We start from the raw sequence: 12,450 nt of genomic DNA, 5'->3' as shown, positions 1-12,450 counted from the left end.
CGCAAAAACACATTTTTTTATTCAAAAGATGGGCATTGCGAGACGTGCAATGACGGCTTCTAAGGAAATGGTGGCCTATACTAACTATTTAGGCGTCATTTTTAATAGCAACTTTATGAAAAGTGTGTAAACGACTAGAGTTACCTCAGGGATGATTTTGGGATGCTAGACTGTTTGCTGTTCTGGATCAAGTATTCCGACAGACAGCTGAATTCACTTTGTTTTTATTGTACTTTCATTTCCAGGCTCAGCTTCTCATTCGCCTTCGGAGCTTCCGAGTGGCTGAGGACCTTCTTCTAGACGTCATCGAGAATAACAGCACGGACAGGGCGGCCTTGCACACGGCTGCTCTATTGTACAACCACATCAACCGCACAGTCGAGGTACTTTTCACCTACGAATAAACTGCTTGATAAAAGTTTTGCTTTGGGGCATAACAAATCAGGCATTACTGTACCATGGGGAGTGTCTTCGTAGCACGAAAAAATCTATAAATTATTGGGTTTTGCGTGCCAGAACCACTATCTGATTATGAGGCACGCCGTAGTAGAGGACTCCGCAATAATTTGGACCACGTGGGGTTCTTTAACGTGCACCTAAATCTAGGTACACGGGCGTTTTCTGCATTTCGCCCATATTGAAATGTGGCCGCCGTCGCCGGGATTTTCGTAGCACGTGTAGGGCCAAAAGTGCTACTATTTTTTCCCCTAAGGATACTCATGTAAATGTAGCAATGGTTGTTTCGCTGCATTCTCTCACAGAAGTCATATATAGGAGCGCAATTGCTAATCTCAGAATCTCTGCAAAACCTTCTTTTTTCCCTTTTAACACTCCGATAAAAAAGAATTAGGGCTGTAATAGTTCACCTTATGGCGTCCATCGTTTGTGAACGAAATCGCGCAGGTGCAGTCACGGATTCCTTTAATGCAACTGGCACACTGCACGCTGCAAAAGGTTTCGGGAAGTTTATATTGCCAAAAAGTTAGTTTTTTTCTAACCTTTGTTAATAGCTAGCGGTTTCGTCTTTGCACATTTTCCACTCAATAATCTACTTCTTCTCTTCTGGTGCGGCGAAGTTTACCCTACACCTTTCAACTTCGAGGTCAGGTGGGTTGAATGCGATAGTCTTCCCTCAAATTTAATGCTCTTAAATCTCTTAAGGTTGGCGATTATTTTTTCGTGGGGTATATCCTACAAAGATATTTCACTTCCAGTTCAGCATTAAATAACGAATGGAATAACGGCTTCAATTATGGAATATTTTGTAATACGTTTTATTTTAAACTACATACTACATTATGCTGTCATTGCTGGACATTCTCAAACGTAAGCTCCAGCAGGAGGGATTTACTAGTCACTGGCTTTTTATTGTTCTATATTATCACAGGCACTGGACTACGTACTGAAGGCTCTAAAGCTTTGCGACGTTGATGACCTGCTCTGTGCTAGAATACACAGTGATCATGGCGACATACTCAAGGACTTGGGTGACCTCAGCTCTTCAGCCCAGGTCTGTTACTCTGGGTGTGGTAATATTTACGAAAGTATTCAAGACACGCTTCCATGCATGAAAGTAGTTATGTGTCAACGAGTGTTGCTCTTACAGGTATAATAATATAGAAGCGTACTCCAGTACGAGGCTTTAATTTTCTTTTGGTGTATATCTGGTCAAAAGGTACCTGGTCAGCGCTCGTGCTGTTGTGTTTGTTTTCGATTTCTGTCCTCGTATTCTTCGCGCTGCTTCAAGTTCTGGTATATTTACGCCCTTTCGAGTCGAGTCGAGTGGCGTTGAGTCTAGATAGATAGATAGATAGATAGATAGATAGATAGATAGATAGATAGATAGATAGATAGATAGATAGATAGAAGAAATCTAACAATAAAAATGGTAGGCCTAATGCACTGTTCCTCCCACAAACAGGTATTTATAAAATAAACATCCCTTCTTTCAAAATGTTTTTGCATGACGGTAAACAATGTCCTGCGATATTAACCTGCAAGAATTTTAAGTAAAAATGATCGTTTCACAAATTTCTGTTGTAGTTAAGAAGATTATTATAATTATTGTTCATTACGTGGATATGAATGTTGTAACAACTTTGTTTGCTCAAGGTAGAACCAATTATTTTATCGTTTCCATTGTTGGCGAGGCTTTGTTACAGAAGACATAAACCACGTACATAAAACAATCACTTCTGTTACAAAAGTTGGAAATAAATATTGGACGAGCACCGTTTTTAACAAGCATTTTTTAAAATCTCTTTTGGTTGCTAACTTATTTATGTTTCAGGACATGCTGGAGCTTGTGATTAACATAGGAAATGTTGGCCGGTTTCTACATGAGAACGGCTATGGAAAGGAGTCAAGATTCAAAACAAGAATTTCCCTTTCTTTTTCAGAGTTACGAAGTCGCTATTCGTCTCGATCCAAATCTCGCTCATGCACATCTGAATCTCGCCGTGATAAGGCACTTAGAGGTGAGTACTCATAGCCTTAGTGACAGTGCTTTCTGAACTCTTCCCGTAGCTTTAGTAGATTATATAAAACAAGTCAAGTAATAACTATGAAAAAACCTATCGCCGTCCTTCTCTGATACCGCCTAAAGGTTAACTAATTAATCATTATTATAGAGGACGTGGTTTGTGCTAAACTAATTGTCAGTGCAGGAATGCACGTAGCGGTAAACCTGTAATACTTTTGGCAAAGGTAATAGAGGTATAATAAAGGTATTATTGAAGTATTTTGGACATGGGTTGTACTCGCATTGTTGGTCAACTTTCGCAGTGTTTCTAACGCCTCTCTGACAATGTTGGCTACACGAACCCCTGAATACTTCCTCATTAAGCCTTGGCAGTTTACTTATAGTTTGGCAGGAATTCATGAACAAATAAATTTTTGTAATTTGTATTCAGTCAAAATATACTCCGCGATATGTACTACATCAAGGTTGAGAAACATTACGCATTAAATTAGCTTCTAGGTTAGAAAGTCCAGTCTTGTTCACAGCTACCGTTATGGTAAGAACACAGTTTTTTTTTATTTAACGGCTTTTCAAAAACCTAGAGGCTCAAAAACACTTAGAACTTGAGTTTGTGCTACCCCGCCAAAATCTCCGGAGCTTCTCAGAGGCTCTGACGTGTGGACTGGGATAACAGTTTTGTATAACTAGCCTAATTCCTTTATAAATTTACTCTTTACTGCAACATGTATTAGTACTGCTATTATTATGCTTCGAACATTGCCTTCTTATAATTCACTCCTTTTTTATAATGTCTTGTCGCAAACCAAATCCGCAACTCTGACAATGGATTATCCGAATCCCATCTACGGATGCATTAACATCAAAGTATAAACGTACAGGGATTATCCCCCTCGTTCATTGTTATTCCTCAAAATATATTGACAAAGCTTATGAATCCTGATTGTATTCTTTTTTATTAGTTGTTTTCTGAATCTATGTTTCGCGTTATTCCTTGTTTTTCTAATGCTTCCCCAAACCAATTGAATGAGAGCTCAAATTATCGTTTCCGAGGTGTTTTTGATCGCGTAATACGGGGGCTTGTGAATTTATATTTCAGAATGACTACTCTGGCGCTTTTCGACACTACCAGGTGGCCCTGTCTCTCGATCCAAAGAACAAGCTCATCATAGACAACATGGCCAAATTAAGGCGGCGAATTACTAAGCCACTGCCTTTCCACGACTGCGTTTAGAACGGAATGTGTCGTCTTAATGCATTTACTGTGCTGCTTTTCTGCATAGAAACAATTCATGCTTTGACTGTATGTTTGGGCTGGATTGACACTCTTTCACTTTTTATCTTTTGCAACTTTATCATTGAAAACTCAGACGCTCTGTAAATGCATTCGAAGGGTGGTATAATAACATCAGGGCTCGTTAACAACGATTCTGGAAATTTAACTTTTTGCTTTACACAAATTGAGCTTTAAGCACGGTTGTCCTTTCCAAGATGTTGCTAATGCCACCTACAAATACGATACAGATTGTGGAGTTTTCTGTTGCTGATGGGAACGCTAATAACTTTCCAAAAGTATTCGTGGAAGCCGTGTAAATCTGTCGGCTGCAAATATCCAAAAGCAGTGAAAAGCCTGTTTTCATACACCCTTCTTATAAATGGCACGGTGTAATTGTGAACCCGCCATACCATATTGCTGTGCCATTTTGGGAATTCAATTGATTTTACGATTGGTCTAATACAGCATTCCTCGAAATTTCACTAGTGATCCTACATTTTCTGCCTTCCTTTAATGTGCGGGAAGAATATTACTCTGCAAAAGATTTGCCGCATGAGTCAACAGTGAATGTGAACGAAAGTGAATGAAGACTGTGATCCTCTGTCATATAGGCCTATCATCACACATTTCCAGCACACGCAAAAAAAAAGACTCCACAAGAGAAACTTGCTTACGCATTGGTTCATGTTTGTCATCCTGTTTATTTGCCCTTTTTTGCCACAAGCTACGTTAATTCCTGTAAAAGGAAGTACCATTTGTTCGAGTGGTGGCATAAGACTATGCAACAACGTGCCTAGACTTCCAACCCTCATGTTAGTAAGGGCGACATTGCAGCACTGCTCGCTCGAAGAGTGAGAGATTTGCTCAGATGTGTTGCTGTATGACTGGTATTGCTGGTAGGATGGATAGTTGGGCGTGTTGGTTGAGCATGACCTAAACTTCAAGGCACAAATACGACGACGGACCAAGAGACATACACACACACGTGCAGCCTGTGTGTGTGTTTCTCTCTTTGTCCGTCGTCGTATTTGTGCCTTGTCCTTCAGATCATGACATTGCTGGACCGTTTTATGGACGCTTCATCATTCAGCGGTGTATACATGACATTCCACGACGGTGAAATTCCAGAAAGAAATGTCGCCATACGGTCTAGAAAGGTTTTCTTTTTACGCGGCTGGTTGAAGAAATCAATAATTGCTCAAGTTCACTCTTGTGATATTACAGAGATAAAAAGAGCAAATAAGCCTCCTTAGGCTATGCCAACACTTCTGGACACTCTGCAGAAAACAACGCCTTGATTTTTCTTTCTGCTCTTGCTTTGAAATTGTAATCCGGGTTGCTTCATTGGCGCAACTTCGTACGTATGCGGCCTTTGTGTAAAGCAAATGGGCTTTGCAAGATTGAAAAGCTGAGTTTTAGTAAGCTTTTCTCTGATGCGTTTCATAACAAAAACCTTGATGTGGGTCTCTGTGTACTGTAGGTGTTTATTGTACCCAAAATATTTCACGCATTGGATATGCCACCTTCCTTACACTATAGCTGCATAGCGGCGTCTCGATTGCGAGACGACCTTGCAAGAGCCGTTAATTACGTCGCCTTACTTAACTAGAGCCTTGCACGGGTAGCCCCTCTTCTAGAAGAGTGTTTCACTGTGTGAATCATTTGGCAACTTCCGCGAATGCTAGGTGTACATCGATATTGTTGCTTGCTGACGTGGAATCATTTCAACTAATGCTGTGTTTTTATAGCCGACGAGCAATGATGCCATCGAGCCCTTTGCGGTTTGCGTGATGTTGTGTCTTCGGGAGAAGTCATAGTTTTCTTACCATGGTAAAGGTGAATGTTCGTTTGGTAGAGTTATTTTTCTTAAATCCCAATGAATTGGAATGGACAATGTATGCGCCCCATACGTATGCTTGTCTGTCGTCACGTATAAGAGTGCCATTGCTGGAGTTATCGTTTCAAATCTGCGCGGCTGAGTGTTATTTGTGCGTAAACAAGTTTGTAGAAAATGTCGTGCCGTCATGTTATCCCACATTTTGAAAGAAAAACTGCGATGCCTTCAAGAAAGCACTGTGTCGTGTATTTATTTGTTTGCTCTGGCATTGCGTTTCTTTTCATTACACTAGAGACAAGATAGCTCTTTATATTCACTGATTTTTACTTATAGAAGCGCGTTTTTTGTCGCGGTTTCCCGCAGTTTTTCGTTTGACGAAAACTACGAGGCCGAATCAGAAAGTCCTTGCCCATATGTTTTATTTGCCAAAATAAGGCACATACAGGTAATTAAAAATATACGTACTATTTTACGTACCTTACACAAATTTTCCACATAGTCCCCACATCGGTTCATAAAAATGTCGTCAGTCAGGGACGCACGGGGCCTACCCGAACGCTCATGAAAGTCTTCGCGGCCTTTTGCGATCTCGCAACACCACCACCTCACAATTCTCAAACTGAGACACCTTTCTCCATACGAGGGCTGCGTTTCCCTGTGGATTTGGATGGGCGTTCGTCCCTTGCTCCATAGAAAACGAATCACACTTCGTTGCTCGTACGCCGTGGACGTGTGAAGCACAAGCGCCATCTTCAACAACTGACAGCATGCCCCGTGCCGTAGAGCTGCCACGAGACAAGGCCGGGCCCGTTCAAGACTTTCTGATTCGCCCTCGTACGTCATCGCTCAACGTGACGCAATACAGGACAGCACACATAACGAGTCGGCGTGTACATATAGTCATCTGTAATAGAGCTACAGCTTGACCGGTCACCGGCTCCGTTCTATGCGGCAACGAAACTATAAAGGCGGCCGCGCTTAAGCTTTAATCTGAGCTAGTCGGTTAGGCGACGTCTTTGAAACGAAATCGTAGAAGACAGGACAAGGCGACGGGCAAGATGCACACAGAGCGCTGCCGTATTTAAACATTCAAAAACAACAGTTCCAGCCACTCAGCACAAGTACGCTACAATCTATTGCTGCTATTGCCACTTTTGCCCCATTTTCTGCCTGAACATTCTTTGACCTCATTCTATGCATTTTGCGGCAGGTAGTAGGTAGGTAGGTAGCTAGGCAAGGTTTTTGCTTCGCCTCGCTATATTAAAAAGAAAATACCGCTTTGCGAAAACCCAAACAATGTTAGATAGCCGGGTACCTCCGAGATGCTTCGCATAACATCGATTCCCTACTGTGCGTGGGATATGCACAATTTTTATCGTCTTTTTCTTTCCTTGCTTGAGTGGACAGTGAGTTATCAAGGCCGATAACTGTAAGGCGGATAAACACGAGGGTAAATTTAACAGAACAGGCCTTTGAACTATAAGTGGTCAAAGTATAAAAAAGACCCCAATGTGTAGTTAAAAAAGGGAGTTGGTCAAATACAAAAGCAAGCATGAAGAAAATGTATTAAAATTCACCGACGATTACGATACTCCCTAATGCAAAATTTGAGCGCAGCTCCATACGCGTTTTCATTTCGCGATATATTGAGGCAAAGAATTTGAGAGACCCATGTAACAGAGTCGGCAATAGTCAAAAATCTGATGTGCGAATGAAGCGCGTCGGCTTTTATACATGACTCGTCAAAGGTTCCAGTGTAATCGCTGGTGCCGCTTGGCTTCCAGAAAGTACTGCACAATTCGCGTCGCGCATGCAATCAGATTACAAAACAACAACAAGCCATGACAATCGAAACCAACGCTAACGAGACCAAAGCAAGCAAACCAAACAAGCAAGAGAGATAGCTGACGCGAGCGGGCAATAGTACGAAACGAACGGTCCGGCTGAGACCAGATACGAGTACGCATCGAGTGTGGTCGAGTGGGTCCGCATGAAACCAGTTTTCCGCGCGTGCGTCACTGAAAGAGCCGCTGTCATTGGTCTCCACCATTGGCGGCTCGTGTCTTTCATCTACCGCTCTGCGGTGGCTCTTTCATGTTTTGCTGTTGCGCTCGGTTACGCCGCCGCCGACGCTCGCCGTAGGAACAGACCATTAAGAGCTGCGCTCTAAAATAAACTAGCCTGGGTAAACAGGCGTACAATGAAACGCTTCTCCGGCGAATAAAATTTTGAAAGTGCAACAAAAACCATCATTACTATGGTAATACAAAACCTGCCATGGCAAAGCCTGCAAGTTGTGGAAGAAGACAATGGACGCGCGAGCAGTGGCATGAGCGCGAGGGCCAGTATGGGAATGCTGGTATAATCAGCGGCACCGGAGCCAGCTGTGGAAGAAGACGACGACGACGATGAACGCGCGAGCAGTGGCATGAGCGCGTCTCTGTAACCATGTGATATGTGCAATCAGGCACGCTCTAGGCACACCTTTAGGAAGCCACAACCGTGGAGCCACCTTGGCTTCTTTGCGCAAAAGACACTCAACAGACCACGGAACATAAAAGCGTTTTTCTTCAAGCCGGGACTTAACTAGCAACGCATTGCTGTGAAGCTGGAAAAAGAGAGTTTTTACTGAGGAACAAATTGGCATCTTTTTTACTCCCTTTAAAACATCACGTCCTGGACCTGCACCATATACAGATCGGTACAAAGGCACTGGTAGCATAACGTTACATGCTTCTTTGTACAGCTTTCGTCTGTCAACTCCAGACAAGTACTCCAAGGAAAAAAAAACCAAGGAATAAGGTCCAATGAAGATATGCAACATATCTTACTCGAATGTGGTATGCCATATTCCCATGGGATATCCTACAACGAACCTTGAAAAAGGACCTCCCGTTGTCCCATCGAGGCATGCGGTTTTTACCTGTCCGAAATTCTGGAAGCATACCCCTGGAGATGGTCATGGTACTGGGCCTCATGCACAGTGCATGGAAAGTGCCTATGGCAGTGCGGAATGCCGACATAGATGCTCGCCCTGCAAGGCGGTACTTTATAGAGAGCATCTTATATGTTAGAGATTAACTCAAACGTCAAAGTGATCCCCTAGAGTGGGTCAGTACGATAGATGAACTTGCTAACATGAGGCATTTCTAATGAGCGTGCCACCTAATGACGGCGGGTGTTTTCCTTAAACATTTCATGCACAGTGTTCTTTCTTGTCTTTCGCCAAGCCAGCAATAAAGAAAAAAAACGCAGCCGTGGCTTCAGGGAAGAGCGCTCCTCTCACCCCGCGGAGGCCCGGGTTCGATTCCCACCCAGACTGAACTTTAAAAAATTTTTTTTCAAGTCACTAATTTACTTTGTTTAGAGGAACCTCCCTGGGAAATGTGATGTCAATCCGAGCATCTTGAGACGTGTTTTTACTCTTTGCCGCGTCGGCCATTTTTCGTCAAGGCCAAGGTCACGGCGAATATCACGGCCAAGTTCACTGAAAAGTCACCGCAAGGTCACCACCAAGGGCACCGCCAACATAGGCACCTAATGCTTTCTCCTTACTAATATGTTTTTTGTGAACCGGGTCCAACGCCACCAATACACTTGCCTGCATGGTTTCTCAAGGTAAACCTCCATTCCCATTGATAAAAAGCAACTCGTGTGCATTTCATTAGTTCTCCCGCTTACATATTACTTTCCGCCTCTGGAATATCATTCTTTAGTTTATTTTCTCGTGGAGCCATGGAAGCGCAATCCTGTCCAATGAGCGACAAATAGTGTGCATTGTCATGCCTATAGTACAATATGAAGAAAAAAAATCTTTCAGAAAATGTCTAATTCCTGCAATTAAGTAGTGAACCATCGCTTACACATGCCGTTTTATTTCATTTTGGCGGGCACCGTGCGACTCATTCAAACGAATTGTTGAGGTCGCAAAAACTTAGCAGAAGCTCCGCGTGAAACTTACCACAAACCTGCCGTCTTGCTTTTTCAAAAGAAAATTGTGGAGCAATTTCTTGAATCACGCTCAACATTAATAATCTACCCTGTGTGTAATACAACAATAACAGACGTGCTAACACCGCAAATAATTGCAACGACATTGAGGTGTTCACGTTCGGTTATATTTGGTGAGACGTAAAACCGAGATACTCATATCAGTGAACATTACAGTGAAAATTGAACGCCATGGTATCTGCGGCAGCCGTTTGCTTGCGAACGTCGTGAATCCAATCGCAGCTATTTTTTATTATATGCTGCAAGTCATATTACCCGTATAGATGTCACCGTTAAGCGTCACAGAAAACATTGAAGATATCGTAACGAACTGGGCAGTTTTAACTATATAAAAGCAGCCAGACTTCTGCTTTGCAAGCTTCAATTTTGAGCAAATATGCACAAACCGTTAAGTCGTGAAGCCTACGACTTCTACAATAAGTTGAAAGTATATTGAACGCTCCAAATAGCAATCAAAGCATGAAAAATTAAAAAGCAGACGCAAATATATATTCCAATTTTTATGCTGCCTATATCGAGAAGATCTCCAAGTGCGAGCAAACTCCTATGGGCCTGCCACAGAGAGAGAGAGAGAAACGTGGTGGGAGAGCAGGAAGGTTAACCCGAAAAGATTCTGCTTTGCTACCCTGCACTGGGGGAAGGGGAAGGTGAAATCAAAGGCGAAAAGAATAGGGAAGTGAAAAAGCAGACAGAAAAATACAAGGCATAAAAAATAGAGGAGGTTGGAAACGTCTGTGAGAACTACAGTCTATCAGAAAGTCCACTCGATCGTAAAAACTTCAAGAGGGGTTTGACTGACTTGTTTTGTGACGACTGTATAGGCCGGCATTCCCGGATTGTCTGCTCCGAAAGCGGCCGGTCGTGAAGACGCGCCAGCGCGGTCGCGAGTGACTGCCTATGTGCACTGTATCGGAGACAATGGCAAAGTACATGCTCGATAGTTTCCTCGTCGCCGCAGTGGTCACACGCAGCACTATCCTCCCATCCGATGCGGAAACCAAACGACTTTGTAAATGCGACACCAAGCCACAATCGGCAAAGTACCATTGTTTCGGGTTGGGATAGTCCAGGTGGACATCGAAATCGAAGACAGGGTTCCAGTCGATGCAGACGTGTGTGCTTCAAACTAGGTGTGTTCCACAACGATTGTGTGGCATCGTTTGCAAGCTCTCGAAGTTTCGCTGCGGCATCTGTTCTTGACAGCAGGATTGGTTCCTGCGCGCCGTCTTCATGAGCAGATCGAGCAGCTTCATCGGCATGTTCATTGCCCATTACACCACAGTGGGTAGGGAGCCACTGAAAGGTGACGTCGTGTCCTTGCTCGACGAGGTGATGAATGAGCTCTCGGTTTTCGAGGACTAGTTGATCATAGGGTCCACGGCGTAAGGCGGAAATCAAGCAATGTAGACAATGTAGAGCTGCCTTGCAGTCACTGAAAACACTCCATTTGTAAGGTGGTTCCTCATGAATTATGCGAAGTGCGCTACGAAGTGCAGCAAGCTCCGCGGCTTTCGATGTCGTCTGGTGTGATGTCTTGAACTTCAAGGTGAAAACTTTCGCAAGAAAAAACACTGATCCCGTAGAACCGTTCATGGTGGTTGAGCCATCAGTGTATAGATGGGTATGATCACTGTATTTTTCGTAGAGCAAGATCAGCGAAAGTTGCTTGAGAACTGGTGATGAGAGCTCGGCCTTCGTTCGAATTACTGGCACTGTCAGTCGAACTTGTGGCTGGACCGAGCACCAAGGAGGAAACAAAACTCTCGTTGCAGCTGTGTAACCTGATGGAAGGTATATACGATAAGGCAGTGTCGTTTGACAAAAAGAGGCGCGTGGTCGGTCTTCGGGCAGTGAGGCTAGATAGTGGGAAGGGGCGCGAGCAAGGTGCCTGACGTGTGCTCTGAGCGCTTCCATATGAATGTGAATCTTGGCTGGGTAGTCATGTACAATTGAAATGGTTTCTGATGTTGATGTACATCGTGGCAACCTGTGCCTGAGCACTTTCGATTGTACGGATGTTAGTTCTACAGGTATAGGTCTGCACTGCCAAGCTGTACCTCAGATACCCGAGAAACAGGTTCCTGCAGAGTTGCATCATCGCGTGTACTGAAGTACCCCAGGATTTTCCTCCAAGAAACTTGAAGAGATGAGAGATGGCTCTCAGGCGCTTCTTTAGGTAGGTGAGATGGGGACTCCAACAGAGGTCACGATCGATGATTACCCCTAGGAATCTGTGCGTTCTGACGTAAGAGATAGTTGTCCATCGATGGATATGGCGTATGGTGTCATTAGTTTCTGGCTAAATGCGACCAATGCGCATTTTTCTGGGTGAATCTTCAGGCCTTGTTCACTAAGGTGTGTCGTTATCAACGTCGCAGATTTTTTGAGCCTTGCACGTACTTTAGGACGCGTCACGCCAGATGCCCAAACGCATATGTCATCCGCATATATTGACAACTTCATCGTATTTGGTAAGCATTCTACGAGAGCAATGAGCACAAGGATGAAGAGTGTTGGGCTCAACACACCACCTTGTGGTACTCCACGGTGTGTATAGTGTTGGAAAGTTGGGCCATCTTCGGTATTCACCAATAGAGACCGCATATGTAAATAACTGCGTGTCCAATGATAAAGCCCGACCGCCAATGCCAACCATTTCCAGAGCCTCTAATATAGCCTCATGAAGAACACTGTCATATGCTCCTTTGATGTCGAGAAACATGGTGACAGATAATCGCTTACACGTCTTTGATGTTGAACGTAAGTAACCAAATCGATGACGTTGTCAATGGAACATCGGTGACGTCGAAAGCCAGCCATTGCGTCTGGATATAAACTTCATAGCGT

At 43.6% G+C, this 12,450-nt stretch overlaps 1 protein-coding gene and 1 long non-coding RNA gene across 2 annotated transcripts in view; one reads left to right on the top strand and one right to left on the bottom strand.

The window, feature by feature from the left end:
• LOC119432595 (protein O-mannosyl-transferase TMTC1-like) overlaps positions 1 to 5,817 on the top strand; it is a 116,646-nt gene extending 110,829 nt beyond the window's left edge. Inside the window, 4 exon segments of the mRNA XM_049658520.1 lie at positions 246 to 383; positions 1,388 to 1,510; positions 2,400 to 2,477; positions 3,579 to 5,817. Of these exon segments, the coding sequence (XP_049514477.1) occupies positions 246 to 383; positions 1,388 to 1,510; positions 2,400 to 2,477; positions 3,579 to 3,713 (474 nt within the window). The 3' untranslated portion in view covers positions 3,714 to 5,817.
• Positions 1 to 12,450, bottom strand: part of LOC125941387 (uncharacterized) — a 343,657-nt gene that overhangs the window by 51,587 nt on the left and 279,620 nt on the right. The gene's annotated exons all lie outside the window — the stretch shown is intronic.

The sequence above is a fragment of the Dermacentor silvarum genome, chromosome 11 (assembly GCF_013339745.2).
Source record: "Dermacentor silvarum isolate Dsil-2018 chromosome 11, BIME_Dsil_1.4, whole genome shotgun sequence".
NCBI lineage: Eukaryota > Metazoa > Arthropoda > Arachnida > Ixodida > Ixodidae > Dermacentor > Dermacentor silvarum.
Note: the sequence above shows the minus strand (reverse complement) of the source record. Positions and strands in the feature narration are given on the sequence as shown.